The sequence below is a fragment of the Schistocerca nitens genome, chromosome 4 (genome assembly GCF_023898315.1).
Source record: "Schistocerca nitens isolate TAMUIC-IGC-003100 chromosome 4, iqSchNite1.1, whole genome shotgun sequence".
NCBI classification, from domain to species: domain Eukaryota; kingdom Metazoa; phylum Arthropoda; class Insecta; order Orthoptera; family Acrididae; genus Schistocerca; species Schistocerca nitens.
The window spans coordinates 390,027,250-390,046,840 of NC_064617.1; the positions used below are offsets into that span (position 1 = coordinate 390,027,250).

A 19,591-nucleotide genomic window follows, 5' to 3' on the forward strand; every position below is an offset into this window, starting at 1 on the left:
ATTACTGTTGTTCTCAGTATATATAAATTATTATTTGTTAGATATGGTTAGCAATACACTCAGATCGTGGTGGTGCAGTTATCTACAGTGAAGTTTTTTGTAAAATTAAATAAATAAATGCAGGACAACAAAAACTGTATTGTCACATGGTGTACTGCATGGAGCATTAAGTGTTGGTAAATGCGAGACACTAACCGTAACAAACAGAAAAAACTCAACATGACATGATTACAAAATTGATGTTTAATTTCTGTAGCCTGTCACTTGATTTTGAGTAATATCAGTAGCAGGGAATGCAGCTAGGAGTCTTACATTTGTAGGGAACATCTCTAAAAGTTTTACGTGTCTCTAAAGGAAACAGCATATCAGATGCTAATGTGACCAGTATTGATCCTGTGTTTGAAGTTGGGATGAGGAAGAAATAGAAGAAATTCAGAGAGGTGCTGCTAGGTCCATGTACTGTCCTTTCTGTTTGTATGTTCTATAACGTATGCTATTCTTTTATCCTTGGTGCATTTGGTCCTCTCTTACATGCTTCTTTCACTGTATGGCAGTAATTGCTGCAGATGTGGAAGAAGACTCATATTCCCCCACACCTCCCAGTCAGTGGTCCGTTTTTTTTTTTTCTTTTGTCCTTCATCTATATATAAACTGACAATGCAACTTCCATTTGCTTACTCTACATGTACATCGATACTCTGCAAGCCACTGTATGGTGCATGACAGATGGTAACCTGCACCACTACTAGTCGTTTCCTTTCCTGTTCCACTCGCAAATAGAGCGAGGAAAAAATGACTATCTATATGCCTCCACATAAGCCCTAATGTCTCATATCTTATCTTCGTGACCCTTATGCGCAATGTATGTTGGCGGCAGTAGAATCGTTTGGCAGTCAGCCGATTCTCTAAATTTCTTATTCTCATGTGAAATGAATGATATGGTCACAGTGAACTTTATAGACATCTTTTGAATTGTAAATGTGTTCTTCATTCACTTGAAGTCAATGTCAACATTCTTATCAATTTCAGACATTACATCTATCTGTTTGGCATTAGCATATTTTATTCTGAATCTGTGCTTCAATGTGAGTGGAAAAAAACAGCAAAAAGAATATGATTTTAAAGAATCTTAAATATTTAAGGCTATTTAAAATCATTGTGTAATCAGTATGCATTGAACTTCCAAGGAAATTATTTCTTTGTTAGCACTATTTTATAATTTGTTTCTTTGTAGGTATTGTGGACAGAATCGAGTTGGAACCAGAAAGGAGCAGTGATCCATCTCGTCTTTACAAGCTGGGTGGCTTTCAGATTAAACTATTGCACCATGCTCTTACAGAGTTCCCACTTGCAAAAAAAGTAATTTATTCCACATGCTCATTGAATGTTGAAGAAAATGAAGAAGTTGTGCAGAAAGTTATATCATATTTCCCTGACCCACCAGAGTTTAAGCTGGTTAAGAAAATTTTGCCTGACACATGGAAAAACCGTGGCAATAAATGTTATGTAGGGGGTAAATATTGCCTGTATTCAAGACCAGAGGAGGATTTAACCAATGGTTTCTTTATTGCAGTATTCGAAAGGCATAATGGTTCATGTGAAAAAGAAAAATGTACTGACAAATATACTAGGAACTCGGAAAAACCTGAAGAAACCAGCTTAAAAATACCAGAAACTGGTATGGCACACGCAGAAATTGCTTCTTCACATGACATTTTGAAGGACGATGATAGAAAATTAAAGCTTGTCAAGCATCACAGAAAGAAAAGTAAATTAAAGATATGTGATGGAAATACCACTGCTCTCGAAGAAAGTATAGAGGATGAGCTCGATGGACTTACAAGGGAGGCTACTACCAGTGGAAAGACATATCAGACAGAACATTTTCAAAAGAAGGATTCTGTAGTACACAATTGCACAGAGAATCTCAGTCATGAGACCAGACCGGCAAAATTTGGTCAAAACTTAAAAGCGAAAAAACTGAAAAAAGGAAAAAGTGTGTGTGATCATACAAATAGTTCACAGGAAACTACTTCTGGCTCTCTCCTTGGTGACACTCCAACTGTTAATATAATATCTGAAAAAATTTCTCACATCGGGTCCAACACTTCACCCAAAAATTTGATTGTAGAGACTGGAAACAGAACAAAATCAAAATCAGAAGTAAGTGATGATTATCATACAGTATCAGTGAACCACAAACAAAAGAAACAAAAAACTACTAGTGAATTTATTTTTAGGGGAAGAATAGATAAATCAGAAAGTCACAGTTCTACTCTCAACGAACATAGCTTAGGACTTGATATTCCAAAAGAAGTAGTTAATATGAAAAAGAAAAAGAAGACACTGGTAGAAAATTCCAATGAACTTGGTGATGTACAAGAATCCAAAGACAGCAATATGCTGAATAAAAGACACAGCCTCAAAAAGAAAAGAACATCTCATTATGATGATGATAGTGGCAGTGTAAACATTTTAGGCAGTGTGACAAGAACTGATCTGAATAATGTTATCAGTGATAGTTATGACAGTCCACTCAATAAATTTAGTTATAATTTGGAAGAAACAAATCATTCAAAAAAGAAAAAAAGGAAGAAAGAGGAAAAATGTGATAGGTAGCATATTCAAAAATGAACTGAGGTTCTTGCATGGAATTTAATGCTGATATTATTTATCAGTGTTATTTCCCTAGGTATCCTTGAATGGTAATATGATATTGTGTGTACCCATGTCGAAGACTCCCTGCTGTGTTTGGTAAATGTGCTGGCATTGGGTATATACAGTAACCAAGTTCAACAGGAATTCCATGACACAATATAAGAACAGTTGTCCTCCTTAAATGTAATATGAAATGGAAATAAAGGCATGTCATCAACAAAAACGTCTTTAGGCTTGTAATATACACCAGTCAGTAAAAAATAGTGTGCTGTATACCCTAGAAGACACAGTTTTGAGAAGTGCATTGCAAAGAAAAAACCAAAATACACATGTTGTAAAATCTAATTGTGCCACACCAGTCAAGAATGAAGAATGTCCCTTCTATGTCTCCATTTTCTAGACAGTCACTCATATAATGACTAGACATGTACAAGAATTGTTTCCATTTTTGTGAAGGAAAATGTTAAATAGGACTCGCCAAACTGATCTGTATGCTGTATTTGGAACTTGTATTTGTTTCTTACAGACTATTTTGATGTCTGATTTTAATAAAACTGTATTTCTTATTTGCATTACTTTATTCTTTTCAATGTGATGCACGGCATTTGTTTGATTGTTTTACAGTCACATGCATTTCTTTACCTCTGTAAATTTTAAGCATAAACCAGACAGACACTGTGTAAGAGCATTAGAAAAAGTTAATTCTAGTCATGAAGAAGAAAAAATTAGTTCCATCTTTTGTGGTATTATTAAATTTGTGTTTAGTTAATTGCCAAAGTCCCCTGAAAGATGGAATGCCAATGGCACCATCTTGCCTTTTTCGAATTTTTATTTGTCTTTGTGTCATACTTTACCTTGATATTGAACTTGACAAGGTAGGCTTATAAGTCATAATGGAAACACAGGAGGACAGTTTATGGAAATTGAAAAATGGAACAGTTTTTTACATTTTTGGGTTCTCAAGACTGCTAATATATTTCCTGATCCCTCAGCATAGTGTTATTATTGCACAGACACATTCAAGATGACAAAATAGCAGAAATATTCTTGGTGAAAAGAAATAAAAATGATGACTAGAGAAACTCCCTTTGATTTATTAAAGCTGCCCACACCCAAGCTGACTGATCCACCGTCCTGCTTGCTGAGTGGGCCAGTCCTGACCCTCTTGCCCACATTTGGGTGACTAGGTCTATTGTTCAAGTGCCTTGTTTCCACTGCAAAGCCTGTGCCTGCTTGTCCAAACTGTTGCCTGCCAGCCCACATTCTGTCAGTGCAGGCAGGTATGGTCCACCATGTGCTTACCAGCCTCCACATGCAGTTGGTTTGTTTGTGGCTATCGTTGGTGAGCAGGTCAGCTAACCAGTTGGACTGTGAATGGACATCTTAAAACACAATTACATTTTATTTTTGGAAGTTTAGTGACCAGATTCAATTTCGTTTTTAAATTCTGCTGGGCAAGGTAATATTATAAATAGCCCATTTATTCGTCACTGAATAATGATGTCCTCTCTGTGCATTTTGAAAGTTGATCAGTGTTTAGCAGTAAAATAAAACATCTTGTGTTATAGTACCCCTATATTTTAGTTCTTTGAATGTATTTCTGCAGAAATGTCATGGTTACAAACCTGCAGTGCACCTGATAACTTTTCTGTGTAGTTCTACCAGAATTTGTATGCATATCTCTTGGATTTTCTGACACCAATGTAAATTGCTATGTGTGAAGGATCAAGGTATTTGCATGGAGCATTAGATGTTGGTAATTGCGAGACACTAACCGTAACAAACAGAAAAAACTCAACATGACGTGATTACAAAATTGGTGTTTAATTTCTGTAGCCTGTCACTTGATTTTGAGCAGGAAAAGCAGCTAAAAGTCTTACATTTGTAGGGAACATCTCCAAAATTGGCATCAGGGTCCATCTCTGTAAAACAAATATTTATATTACAGAATGGCAATAAGTAGCTTAGGAAAAGCATGTAAGGCTAATTTTTTGTGCACTTTGGAGATGTTATTGAATAGTAATTGGCTATCGTATTGTGGGGAAACTAGAAAAATGAACAATTTTCAGAGTTTTCCCCCTAGACTCCATGAAAAAGATACCTTTGGAAGTGCTGGATTTTGACAAAGCGACACACGTATAATCATTACAAGGTTGAGCATTACATCCAGGCTTTTGAGAGAGTTTCCTGGGTGAGAATCTCTGGCTGCGAAATCCAGGTCTTCCTTGCTTTCTACCACTTAATCCTGCTCATCATTATTTTTATCTGGGTCCTCTCTATCAATGTTTCTGTCTTCTGTCCTTTTTCTCTCTTTAAACTTATTGCAAAATTATAGTAGAAACATACTATAGCAATGAAATTTTATTTACCTATTGATAAAATTTGTTAGTTTGCTTACCATAGAGATGATACTTTTTATAGTAATTTTTTATTCAAATTATATAAGGATATTAATCTATCATGGTGGAAAAAAGTTTTCTTAGAGGTGTAAAACCATCTTCTTTGCAAAGAAGTTTGTTTGAAAGTGATTACACGTAGCAGTTCTGTGTACAATTGGGTCGAAGTTAACACATCTTTTACCTTTATACGCCGACATCATAATTATGTACAAGGTTTTTTAGATTTACTGTAAATTACTAAACAGAACAACTATTTAGCATAACCTAGTACTGATGAGAGATTACAAAAAATAATTTGCATATGTAAGTTTTCCCACAGTCACGCAAGAATAGAGAAACACTTATTGAGACATTATCTGCTTCAGGGAAGTTGTCATCAATTCATTTGTTTCTGCCAATACAAATGAACAGCAACTGTCCTTTAGTTTGTACTATGTTATAGCCACCAGTACATTGAGGAAGTTTAATGAAATAAATTCACCAGTCAGAACTCACAAATTGATAACTAAACCAAAGTGAAATTCAGAAAGCCAAAATTGGGAAGAAGCAAACACCAGCATTAAATTTATCATTGTATAGGTCACTAAGAAGTTATTTTTAGATTAGTTGTCGCCCAAAAAGCGTGTTGGCAACAGAATCAGAATCAATTATTTTCTGTATATTTATATGCATGGAAGGTCACAATAAAAAGCCAGTTAATAATAAATCGCATCGACAATAATAGTAAGACTCTACTTATAGTGCACTGTTAGACAGGAAAAAGTTTGTATTAGAAACAATAGCTTAAAAACAGTCATGTAGGCATACTAGGGACCAGTGAGGTGGGACTTCGCTGCTTTTTAATTTTAATTATTGGTTAGAGCAGGTATCATCTATATTTTTGCTGTGGGTCTGAGTCAAGTAAAATGTATTGAGAAATTAGTTTGAATGTCTTAGAAACAGTACTTATTTTTGGAACAAAGAATTAGATTTTATGGATTGTAATTACAACAGAAAGTGTGTTGGTTCCATGTCACAATACATTACTTGATGCCCCATGTATAGTACTGTATCAGGGTCCTACTATCTATGTGGTTGCCACTGCAAGTATTCTACAGTCCCAGGTATTTATAGACTACAGAATTCCAATCCAGCAGAAAAATTAAGTCACTATGTAGATGCATAATGGGCAAGTTCCTTTTAAATCAAGAGGTTCCCTCTGTTTCCTTCCATTCTGTATGCGTGGATTTGGGTATTGGCTTTAACCACAATAATAAAGAGGTTTACTTCAAACACATCTGACATGTTTGTGAGCTGTGAGATACTCTCACTCCTCACCTATTTGTTATTTTATTCGCTGCTTTTGTAGCCGGTCTTTAGTTAGAGAGTGAAACTGCTAATTCGTATGACAGTGTTGTTTAGAGCACAAAAACAAATTAGGCCTACCAGTACATGAAGCCAGCAGGTGTCACACCTATTTTCTATACCTGCTCCTTCCAGATAGTTTAACACTGTTCTGCTGCTTGGGAGCATCTTAAAGGGCTTACTCAAAGCCCCAATTTCAAACAGGATTATAAATATGGTGTCAAAATATTAATGACTATTTTCTCAAATTAACGGTACGCAAAAGCTGGCATTTATATCAACACTAATAAGTAATCATAAATAGATGTATATAAAAACTGAAAGCACTCTCATCAAAAAAAGTTTCTGATATTCATTGTGTGGCTGTATATCTGTCTGCAGTTCTGTACTTCCAACAAAACTGTTGCCATCCTAGGTGCAGTCTCACAGTCCACTAGCGTTTAGTGACAGACCAGACAGACTGTTGCTAATGCTTAGTGGTGGGGTAGGGGATTAGAGTGTTGTCTGGTTTTTTCTTCCTGAACAAATAATCCTTTGCCAGTAGCCACTTAAAGGGTTTTAGAGCGCTACTTGCCTCAGGCACAACCCTGGTCTCTGCCTAGTGGTTTCAGTGTCCAGTTGTTCACCTGCTGTTTGTCTTACCCAATACAGACTTGAAGGGTACTACTTTAAAACGGTTCGATAACACTTCAGAATGTGATGTCACATCAGAAAGAGCATCATTTTGTCGGGTGTTCAGCGTAACAGAGCGAAGTGTGTCAGTTGTGACAATGCAAAATCTATTCCAGAGGAATATGCCATGTGTTTACCATTGTTGCAAGAAACCCTCATGTGTTGAATGCTCTACTGCATGAGTCATGATGACTTTTCTTGAACTAATGAACGATTTTTTTTTTTTTTTTTTTTTTTTTTTTTTTTTTTTTTACGTTTGGCGGCAGCAAACTGAGAGCTCAAGCACAGATACAGGCTAGATTGTGTATGTATATCACGTGGATGATGTAATGACTGTATACACGTCATGGTTTTCACTGTCCTGTCGAGTCTTGAATTAAACACTTTTTTAATTCATTATTCTTAAATTTTATTGCTTGCTGCTCACCAAATGGTTGTTTTCTACACCGAGCCTCATTCCAAGCAATGGTTTAGTTTTTACTTGTTTGAGGGATTACTATATTGCAAAACATAAGCTCAAAAATATGAAATGTTACTTTTATCTGTGCTGGATCTGTAGTACATCAACAAACAACATTCCATGGCCAAAATTAGTGTAATGTAGAGTTACAAAGATCCAGTAAAAGTGAACAAACCACACTACACAGTCCAACAATGCACCTTGCCGGTTGTGCCCATTTGCAAATGTCTCTACTTTCTTGGCTTGCAGTGGGATTTGACTTTGCCATACAGAACTATTTAATTTTAATTTTCAACTACACTCCTGGAAATGGAAAAAAGAACACATTGACACCGGTGTGTCAGACCCACCATACTTGCTCCGGACACTGCGAGAGGGCTGTACAAGCAATGATCACACGCACGGCACAGCGGACACACCAGGAACCGCGGTGTTGGCCGTCGAATGGCGCTAGCTGCGCAGCATTTGTGCACCGCCGCCGTCAGTGTCAGCCAGTTTGCCGTGGCATACGGAGCTCCATCGCAGTCTTTAACACTGGTAGCATGCCGCGACAGCGTGGACGTGAACCGTATGTGCAGTTGACGGACTTTGAGCGAGGGCGTATAGTGGGCATGCGGGAGGCCGGGTGGACGTACCGCCGAATTGCTCAACACGTGGGGCGTGAGGTCTCCACAGTACATCGATGTTGTCGCCAGTGGTCGGCGGAAGGTGCACGTGCCCGTCGACCTGGGACCGGACCGCAGCGACGCACGGATGCACGCCAAGACCGTAGGATCCTACGCAGTGCCGTAGGGGACCGCACCGCCACTTCCCAGCAAATTAGGGACACTGTTGCTCCTGGGGTATCGGCGAGGACCTTTCGCAACCGTCTCCATGAAGCTGGGCTACGGTCCCGCACACCGTTAGGCCGTCTTCCGCTCACGCCCCAACATCGTGCAGCCCGCCTCCAGTGGTGTCGCGACAGGCGTGAATGGAGGGACGAATGGAGACGTGTCGTCTTCAGCGATGAGAGTCGCTTATGCCTTGGTGCCAATGATGGTCGTATGCGTGTTTGGCGCCGTGCAGGTGAGCGCCACAATCAGGACTGCATACGACCGAGGCACACAGGGCCAACACCCGGCATCATGGTGTGGGGAGCGATCTCCTACACTGGCCGTACACCACTGGTGATCGTCGAGGGGACACTGAATATTGCACGGTACATCCAAACCGTCATCGAACCCATCGTTCTACCATTCCTAGACCGGCAAGGGAACTTGCTGTTCCAACAGGACAATGCACGTCCGCATGTATCCCGTGCCATCCAACGTGCTCTAGAAGGTGTAAGTCAACTACCCTGGCCAGCAAGATCTCCGGATCTGTCCCCCATTGAGCATGTTTGGGACTGGATGAAGCGTCGTCTCACGCGGTCTGCACGTCCAGCACGAACGCTGGTCCAACTGAGGCGCCAGGTGGAAATGGCATGGCAAGCCGTTCCACAGGACTACATCCAGCATCTCGACGATCGTCTCCATGGGAGAATAGCAGCCTGCATTGCTGCGAAAGGTGGATATACACTGTACTAGTGCCGACATTGTGCATGCTCTGTTGCCTGTGTCTATGTGCCTGTGGTTCTGTCAGTGTGATCATGTGATGTATCTGACCCCAGGAATGTGTCAATAAAGTTTCCCCTTCCTGGGATAATGAATTCACGGTGTTCTTATTTCAATTTCCAGGAGTGTATGTTTCAAATGAAAGCAGCCATGACCAGGAGGTCTGAGTTGTTGTGTCACCAACTGGGTGACCAGTGTAAATAAAAAAAAAAATTCTTTGAATCTCAAGGGAGGGGGCAGCTGACCTTGGATGAAGGTATTCTGTTATGTAGTGCTCCCAGTCTATTATACATACGAGCGAAAACTCTTTGGATTTTCTGACCACTTTTGAGGCAGAGTTTCTCACATTGAAGTCCATTTTAAATTTCGACATTCTATAAAACATCACCAATTTTGGAGTTTTTGCATTGTTTCAAATTTGGCATGCTGTTTTTGTTGCTTCTGCAACACTGTTCTGACCTGTTCTGCGTCCGATGGGGAATTAGTTCCATCTTTCCATCTCTTAGTTATTTATTTGGTATAACTCTCTGAGCTGCTGTCAATGTTATTTCTTTGAACTGAATTTTAATTTTGGTCTACTCTTACATAGTTAGTTTAGAAGGAGTGAAGACTGCCTGTTACAAAGGGTGTAGCAAATTTTTATCTGCTTTTTAAATAGATACATTTTGTGTTTATTTTTGATGGACTTGGATGTTACTGTATTCAGTCTCACTGCAATAATCTTGTGGTCACTAAGCCCTGTATCTGTCTTGATGTTCTGGGTAATGTGTCGTTAAGAGGTCAAGGCTTTTTTTCTCAAACATTTACAGTATTAGTGGACTCCTGCAGTAATAGCTCAAAATAATTTTCAAAGAAAGCATTTAGTATAGTTTCAGATAATGTTTTATGCCTACCACTAACTTCAAAGATGCATTTTTGTGAACATATTGAGGGAGATTGAAGTCTGTGGCAACTATATCTATCTGAAACGATTCAAGCTTTCTTTGAATCTTTCAGCAACTATATCATCTGAGTCTGGGAGTCAGTAAAAGGAACCAATTATTATTTATTCTGGTTGTAAGTATAACCTCTACCCATACTAACTCATTGTCTAGTTTGATTCAGTACTTGTAACAGCAACAAACCTGTCACCATTGAATGTACCCTTTCTGAACAGCATTAAGTCTTTTGTAAAATTTTGGATGAATTTATCTCTAGCTCTGACCAGCTTTCAGTACCTACAACAATTTGAGCTCCTGTACTTTCTATTAGTGCTTGAGTTCTCATTCTTTCCCAACACAACCATGACAATTCACAACTTCAGTACCAATGGTACCTGTGTCTACCCTTGTCCTGTGTTTGACCTGCACCCTCCAAGACTCTAGCCATCTTGTACTTTTCTGAGTCCTGTAACATAAAAAAACTTCCCAGTCCATTCCACATAGCCTCCACTACCCATGTAGCTGTCTCCTGTGTACAATGGACTCCTAACCTATTAAGTGGAACCTGAGACCCCACCCTAAGGCATGAGTCAAGGAATCTGCAGCATACATGGTCGCAGAATTGTCTGAGCCTCTGATCAGACCCTCCACTCAGCTATGTAGCACATGTCTTCAATTGGTCCTGTCAGCTTTGTTGTAGATAGTGAGCTCCGCTTTCATCTCACAAGCAAGACTGGCAATCCTTGCTTCTGACAGTCGCTCAAAACCAGAGAGAATCTCTTCATATTCAAAGCAACAACACGTCATTGGTACCAAATGAATTAGCTGCATCATCTGCTCTTCATGGTATCTAGAAGGACCCATTGTATATCTGGGGTGACTACCCCTGGTATTCACGCAGAGTGCACACTGGACTTCTTCCCCCTTCTTGGCAGCCATAACCCCTGAGGAACCAGTGAAGCCTTTGGATTTGTCCCCCAGAAAGTCTCTCACTTCCTGCCACACCTTGAAAGTACCTCCCACTTGGCCACAGGTGAGGGGTCAACTTTAATACAGGCAGTAACCAGGCCATACACAGTAATGTACCAATTGTGGGACATGTGGGATATGTTGGACATTCCTTGGATAGCCACATCTGGCCCACATCAGTGATTCCTACTGGCAACAACCTCAAGCTGCATGACTCGAGTCAGTACCATCTGGAGCCGTGAGCAAAGGCAGCAGAGCTCTCCACTACATAGTTAAAATGTGATACTCTGCCTAGTAAACAGAAAATGCATAAGTAGGAGCATACTCTGCTAAGGCATGTGCTTAAATTTTGTGTGTAATTTTGCATGTGCTTAAGAAACATACTTTCAGTATGAAGTATTAGTTCTTGAGCCAGAAAAAGAGAGATGAATAATACGCTTGTAGGACCACATATGGGGAATCTATAAGAGTTGCCTCAGTCACACAGCCAGGAATGTGAGTGTATGGGCAAACTGGCATTTCCTGCTGCCCTCCCATCAACAGGAAACAGCCTTCTTGTATCTGCCTGCAGCCCCAAATCCAATGAGTATTATTACCTGCTCACCACCCACTGGGAGTATCCCATCAGTGCAAATGAACCCCATGGCATTTAAAGCACCAACCGTCTGAGCAGATTTTCCATAACTGTGGTTCATGCACCATGAAAGCCATTTTGTCACTGCTAGGATAATGTAAGACTTCACCAAATATGCACATGTGGTGATGTTACTTGACAGTTGTTCCATGAATAATATTAGCAACGTTATTACAAACCTGCCTGCCTCCAGAAAGTATGAGTTACTAACAGGTGGCATTATATGGTGATTTTCCCTCTCTAATACAATGCTTGGAACAACTATTGCACAGGGAGGAATCTGGTGACAGGAAGCTGTCCAAGTTCCCACAACACCTCCACATCTTGGTCAGAGCAGACAATTTTGTACCTATTGCTATGGTCCATACTGGTTTGTTGCTTGTCAGAGATGTATCATAACTGATCTCAATAATGTGAGGTGTACATGAAGTGACATAGATCATAGACACAATATCTGAGGTCACAGCTAGCAGGTATTTACCACAACACCCACCAGAGACAAGGTGGACATCACCACATTGCATCTTGATGAGATGACATGGCAAGTTGCAATCCTCAGTGCATACAAGTGCCAAGACCACATGCCATCACATGGGTGACACAGCATTTGTTACCCTTCTTTGCCAGACTGGAATGAGTGTTTTTACCATTATCGTTTGGGAAACAGAGCACTTAGGTGCAGATCACCATGTCCCTGGGAAGGGAATGTGAATGGCAGCCTCCCACACCTGGTGAGCAAGTCTGTCACCAACCCAAGCAGTGGTCACAATGTTTAGTGGTAACAGACATGTCTACTAAGATGCAGTCTTTGGTGGATACTTGTATGGACGTGTGTTTGTGTGTTTCCCAGTAACCAGTAGTGGCAAACACAACTGTGTGCAAGTTATGACTTAGCAGCTGAAAATGGCTCACTTGTGAATTCATGACATTACATTTGAACATCAGCGTACAAAGGTTGTTCACATGGCGATTTATTGTCACGGATGTGACAAATGCCATCATTGGGCTAGATTTCCTATTCTTCAACAACCTCATCTTGGGTGCAAGGAACACTTCCATTTTGGACCAAGTCATGTCATTAAGGTCTGCATGCCAAACCACGTTGTACAACGATCCACTGGTACAGTTCCTTGCCACATTGCTGTCACTGACACACCTGACAAACCAGTTCTCATCTGCCACGAGACCTGCCGGAGTTTTATCATCAGCTTGCCACTCAACAGTGCATCACATAAGAGTCAGGCCCTGTCCTCCTGTTTTCTCATGATCCAGATAGTCAACCAATTCCATGTCACAAAAGAAGAGCTGACACAATTCCCCAGCAGGCACTGCATGACCATTTGAAAGTCACCAGGTTTGTTCCTTTCATCAGGTACCAAGGAAACTGGTTGGCTGACACCCCTATTGCGATTATGGAGGACTCAACAGCTGGACAATTGTTACCCAGTCCCCTGTGCATCACACCACAGATTTTACCTGCCAACAGGTGGAGTGCACTGTTTTCCGTGGACAGATTAAAAGCCTGTACTCAGGTCCCTCCAGCAACAGAGGGTATCCATATAGCTGCAATAACTAAGCACTTTGGACTATTTGAATTTTCATACATGTTGTATGGTCTACAGAAAGTAGCACAGACTTTTCAATGTCTTAGCAATAAAGTTTTTCAGGGACTGGACTTCTGTTTTGCCTACATTGCTGATGTGTTTGTGGTATTGTTCTCCTCAGAACAACATGCAAGACATCTAGACATTGTTATCCAAAGGTTTGATAACTACAGAATCATAAATCCAGCTAAGTGCAACACAAGTGATAACAAAGCGACTTTCCCAGGATTTCAAGTTTCTGCAGTTGTCATGTATCCATCAGCTGAGTGCATTGATGCACCAGGCCCCAAAATTATGTGTGAAGTGCATTGGTACCTGGGTGTGACAGCTTTTACCATCATTTTTTTACACCAAGCTACTGTGGGCCAGGTGCACTTCATGCTGTCTTTGCCAGCCCCAAAGTCCGTAGCTCCATGCATGTCATGTACCCTGATGAACTGCAGGCAACGCTTGAAACCTGCTAGACAAGACTCATGCAAGCCACCCTCCTTATGCATATGATTGCCAGTGCCCCATAATTTTTTTGTATGCTTCATCCCACGCTGTTGGTGCCTTGCTACATCAGAATGTAAATGGTTTTGGCAGCGTTTGTGATCTTCCTGAAGAAGAAATTCAGAACGTGGATAGGCTGAAACTATATATGTGGGATAGCAAATTCCACAGATGATCAAAATGTACGCACCCAGTACAGAGAAAATACCATCAGCTAGATGCAGGCTAAAAATATGGGGGATGAATAACCCATTTTTCATTAACCTGGGGTAGGTGATTGCATTTGACGACTACACTTGGATAAGCGAGTAAAGTTACTATATCAAATTCTAAGCGCTATTGATCAAAAAAGGGTCAAATTAATATGACAGGCTTAATGTAACTGTGTGAAAGGATGTACAACATCACCTTCATTGCCCTTAATATCTAATGACCGACAAAGGTCATTTTGAATAGTGTTATTGGATGTGTACCAAAATAGTGTAAAAACAACCTAAAGCTAAACTAGTTTCTTAAAATCAGGTACTTGAGGTACTGAGCCATGAAGCTTAATCAAGTGAGGTCTGTGAACGCATATAGTGTGGAACAAACTAACTACCTTTATGTTCTAATAGCAGTTGACGTCGAAGGTCAAATAATGTAACAGGCTTAATATACATGCGTGGAAGGACATATGTCACTTTCATTGCCCTTATTATTTATTGACCGACAGAGGTCAAAGTGATTAGTGCTATCAGGTGTTACCAAAATGGTATGCAAAGCTATGTGTATGTGCGTGAAGAGACGTATGATGTCACTTCAATGTTTTTAAAAAAGGTTAAGGATTTATTTCCTAATTTTTAGGCCAGAGCTCGGACTTGAAATGAATATGACTAAAATCATCCTTGCATCACCATATTCAACTTGGGTAATTATAACTAAGTGGGAATGGTTATTTGGACCATATTAGAAATATTGGAGCTTGCAAGAAGTGAGAATACTGTGAACATGTACAAGAATACTTGCATTGATATTGATTGTTGTGTCATCTTGTAGTCCTCTAGTCTTGTTCCACATCCTCTGACTACAGAGTGGTTGTCGCAGGAACATCTGGGGTCATCATTTCCATTGTTTCAACTGTATGGGCATTGACATGAATGGAATAGTCTTCCTCTTGCATTTTGGATTTACTATTCTCTTCTTTGTTGGGCACTGACCATTCAGAGGTATTCTTCTTGAGGATTTTCTGTCTGAGTTCGCAACAGCTTCCTTTCCAACTTGTCTAGTTCCTCATCTTGATGTTTAAGCTCTTTTGTCTGTGTTTGCTTTAACAGTAACATATATTTTTGAGTGGGGTCTGCCTTTAGCAAGACACAATTTTGTTTTTTTGTCCCAGACGTGTTTCACTGCAGTTGCAGCATCATCAGTGGGTTATTTATTATTATGGCTATTAAACATAAGGAATGTTCTTTACTGTTTAAATACATATTAGTATTAGCTTCTAAATAGTAATTACAGGTTTTTGAAGAGCACATAAAATAGTGTATTCGTACCTTCTTACCACATGGTGTGGTTTTCCGCTGTATTACATTTTTTACAGTGGCTGTTTTTCATTACAGTTTGTCACCTGCAACTATATACAACTTAATGTAGGCAAAACATTTATGCAAAAATTACGATTTCTAACAGTGGAACAGTAGAAGGTGTGAATACAAGATGGCAAACAGTGAACAGTTGAAGATGGCATTGGTGGTTGTTTTGGTTTGAGGATTTATCATTAATATTATTATAATATTTATTTTCAGTTTGTGTATGCATGTGTGTGTGTGTGTGTGTGTGTGTGTGTGTGTGTGTGTGTGTGTGTGTGTGTGTGTGTGTGTGTGTGTGTGGTGTGTGTGTGTGTGTGTACGTGTAGTGTACATGTAAAAGGGAGTGGGTGGGAGAGTTCTATAGGTTGGTATTATGTAATAATTCTTTGAGGGCGAAGAGCAGGAACAGATTTCCATTACGGAGAGCTGTGTATTCAAATATTACTTGCTTTGTTTCAACTATGGCTTTTTGTATTTGATAAATTTCCTCAATTATTAGTTTTTGTGGGGGGGCTGTTACTGCATTTGAGAATTTTCAAATCAGTATTGATGCCTGTTAGGCTATGCTTATTGTCCATAAGGTGTTCAGCAAATGTGGAATGACAGCTGTTACTTTTTAACACTCTTCTGTGTTCTGCGTATCTGGTATTAAAGTTTCTGCTTATCTGTCCTATATAAACTGATTTGCAATCCTGACACGTTAGTTAGTAACTACCAGAGGTGTTGTGTTTGTCTGCACTTGTGTTGGTTGTCCTTAGTTTCCCCTGTGTTGAGTTGTCTGTCCTGTAGGCTATTTTTAGCCCTTCTTTTGTGTGTATGTTGTCTATTCTGTGGACTGCTTTGTTGTTGTAGGTGAGAGTGAACCACTGGTTTGTTGTAGTGGGTGTTTCTTGTTCATGTGTGTTCGTTTGTGTGTTCTGTGTGCTTTGTAAGTTGGTGAGAAGGCTTTTGTGTGTTGGGTGTCTTTTTTAATTTTGTGGTTCAGTTTATCTATAGTGTTTGTGTCATATCCATTCTGTACAGCTATTTGTCTGATTGTCTGTAATGTATTGTTATAGATGCTTTCAGTGAGAGTTTTGTTCAGTCTGAGTAACATATATTGGAAACTGGCTAGTTTGTGTGTAGTCGGATGATAGGAATGTTTGTGAATGGCTGTGCTGGTGGTGGTTACTTTTCTGAATATGGAGAACTGTTGTTGGTTGTTGTGTCTGTGTATTGTGAGGTCAAGGAAATTTAACATTTTGTTGTTTTCTGTTTCTAAGTTGAATTTTATGTTTGGGTGGACTTTGTTCATATCACTGTGGAGTTGTTGGATGTGACCGAAGAAGAAAAAACATGCAGAAAAATAAAACACAAACTTAAAAACAGTGAGGCACTCATTACTAGATCAGACAAGGGCAGCACCATGATAATAATAAAACAGGATGAATACAAAGATAAAGCCTTAAAATTTCTGAAAGACAACAACATAACAAAGCTAACCAGTGACCCAACACAAATATACCAGTAAAACACACAAACACTTCTAAAAAATATCTCACACAAAGACATCAATGTATCCACAGCAGCCACACTCACGTCATTTGACATCACATCCATGTACACCAATATCCCCTCCACAGAAACCATGAACATCATCAAACAACAATTAGAATAACAGGCAGAAATTTCCAAACCCTACATAAAAGAAATAGCTAGCATTCTAAAACTAATCACAGAGCAAAACTATTTCTCATTTGACAATCAGTTCTACACACAAGAAGACGGACTTCCAATGGGGTTACCAATCAGTGGACTTCTAGCCAACATTTTTCTTAATCACATTGAAAATAAAATATTTGAAACAATATTAGGACACACATAATACCACATAATATATTGGTATCGTTATGTAGATGATGGCATATGCCTTCTAGATGAACAGCCAGACACATCCAACAACTCCATAGTGATATGAACAAAGTCCACTCAAACATAAAATTCACCTTAGAAACAGATAACAACAAAATGTTAAGTCGAGTGACATGATCCCTGAACGTAACTATAAAGTTGTTGTGATCTTGACCAAGTGTCTATTGCGATGATGCTTCGACAAATTCTCTAGGAAGGCGCGGTGTTTTGCCGTACACAACTTCTGCAGGTAAATCGTGTAAGTCAGTTTGTACACCGTCTGGAATCCCAGTAAAAGCATTGGTAATACAAGTAGTAGGGCAAACTTTGTTCTGCCTCATATTGCATTAATACCAAATTTTTCAAGGTAGCAGATCCAATATGGCAATGATAGATGTTGCAATGACCTCATAGTGGGAAGTTTAAATTTTGAAGGGAAAATAGGTCAATTGGGCTATCTCCACTAACCTAACCACCTCCCCTCCCCCTCATCTCACCTCCCCTCCCCAAGAGAGTGGCAGGAAGTTCAAATTTTGGCGGGAAAAAGGTCACTTGGGCTGCCTCCACTAACATAATAAAATGGTGGGAAAATAGGTCAATTGGGGTACTTCCACTAACCTAAGTCATCCGACCACCACCTCTTCCTTGGGATTGGTGGGAAAAGGACTCAGTCTGTGCTGGACAGCTGGAGAGGAAGGATGTACATCTTTATTTTGCATGCAGTGTTTATGTAAACAATTTGAGTTCTCATAGGAAGTAGCTCCATCCAGTGTGTTCACCATGAGGTCTGGAGTCCAACTCACATAGTACACAGTACTGCCACCAGAGGTCACTGTCATCCCATGGCAGTCTGGGGAAAAATGATGGGAAAAGGACTCAATCTGGGTGCAGCTGCTGGAGAGAGGAAGGACAGATTTCACGTTGTTTAATTATTATGCTGGTACAAAGCACTCTCCCTGGCGTGCATGGGGTCACAGTAGATAGCCTACAGACCTGCATAATACTCATAAATTACCTAAATAACACAGTACACTGATGTACAGACATGAAAACAACTTGTAAATTGTCAAAATAATGCATATGTAAGTCTCTCCACACACACACACACACACACACACACACACACACACACACACACTAATTGTAAACCATCGAAATAATGCATTGCACAGCCTACAGACCTGAAAACTACTCGTAAATCAATGAAATTACGCTTCTGCGCATGTGTTTAGCTAGACACCATTGCTGGCACGATGGCGCGTAGCCGTGAGGTGTTTACTTAGCGACTCACCATTGCAACAGCAGCTAAAAAGTTGTCAGTGTTATACTGACCTCTCATGTCTATGTAAATAATAGTCAAGTCTCCCCCTCGGAAATCATAAAGTGTTGCAGAAATAGTTTAGTCACTTTTGTTGCTGTAGGAGATTGTTTGCATGGAAATTCTTGTCCTAACAGGACTTGTTCACGAAAATAGCCCAGAATAACATCGAATGCATTCTTCCTGATAGTCATGATGAGGCACACCATCCATCACATGTTACTCTTCCTGGAAATCATCATGTCATGTTTTCAACAAACATCTCCGAAATGTTAAATGTTCTCACCACCATGTAGATGTTCCTGTGTCCCAGTAGAAGGGATGTCTTGTGGACAATTAGTGCAATCTGATTGGCTCTTACTGAATTTACCCAGCAAATTACTGATGCTGCCGGTGTGGGAGCATTGTCTGCCTTTCTCTTCTGCAGACGAGACTTTCAGTGGCAAATTATCACAATTCGTATCCTACACCAAACACAATCATCACTTCTGCATCCTGCATATAGCTAAAGACCACCAGACACTCGTACATACACCACAAAGACAGACAGAATAAGCATATTGACCGTTTACAGTCCTCGCAGCACTAGATATTTCCCGCGAGGTGGGTGGTCATCCACCGCAGCCGACGCTTGCAAGTCACACACACACACACACACACACACACACACACACACACACTGGCCCGACGCGTGACCATTTTCGCGATGCTTGTCGATATGAAGCACGTAGCAGTATGTTACCAATCGTTTGCACATACACAGACATACAGAAAACAGAGCAAACGCACTGAAAATGTAGAATTGTGGGTGGAGGCGACTGTATGCATTTGAGTACAGTGCTACACTATTCTGCCTGACCAGAAAAATAGTGCATTTGTGCTAGGTGTTGGTAGCTGTACTGCATTTACAAGCAATTTTAGAACACGTAACGAGAAGTGATATCATAATTGCATGGGTAGAAGTGACATAAAATCGATAGAATTACGACAAATGACGGGAAATACGTGTGAATTGAGGGAAAAGACACCGAAATGCGGGGAAATTGAGGAAGTACTTGCGTGTCTTCTGGT

The 19,591-nt window shown here is 40.0% G+C and overlaps 1 protein-coding gene across 1 annotated transcript in view; it reads left to right on the top strand.

Annotated features, from left to right (window-relative positions):
- Positions 1 to 3,233, top strand: part of LOC126252077 (28S rRNA (cytosine-C(5))-methyltransferase) — an 87,151-nt gene extending 83,918 nt beyond the window's left edge. The window contains exon 6 of the mRNA XM_049952929.1: positions 1,235 to 3,233. Within this exon, the coding sequence (XP_049808886.1) occupies positions 1,235 to 2,619 (1,385 nt within the window). The 3' untranslated portion in view covers positions 2,620 to 3,233. The remainder of the gene's footprint in view (positions 1 to 1,234) is intronic.
- The last annotated feature ends 16,358 nt before the right edge of the window (positions 3,234 to 19,591 follow it).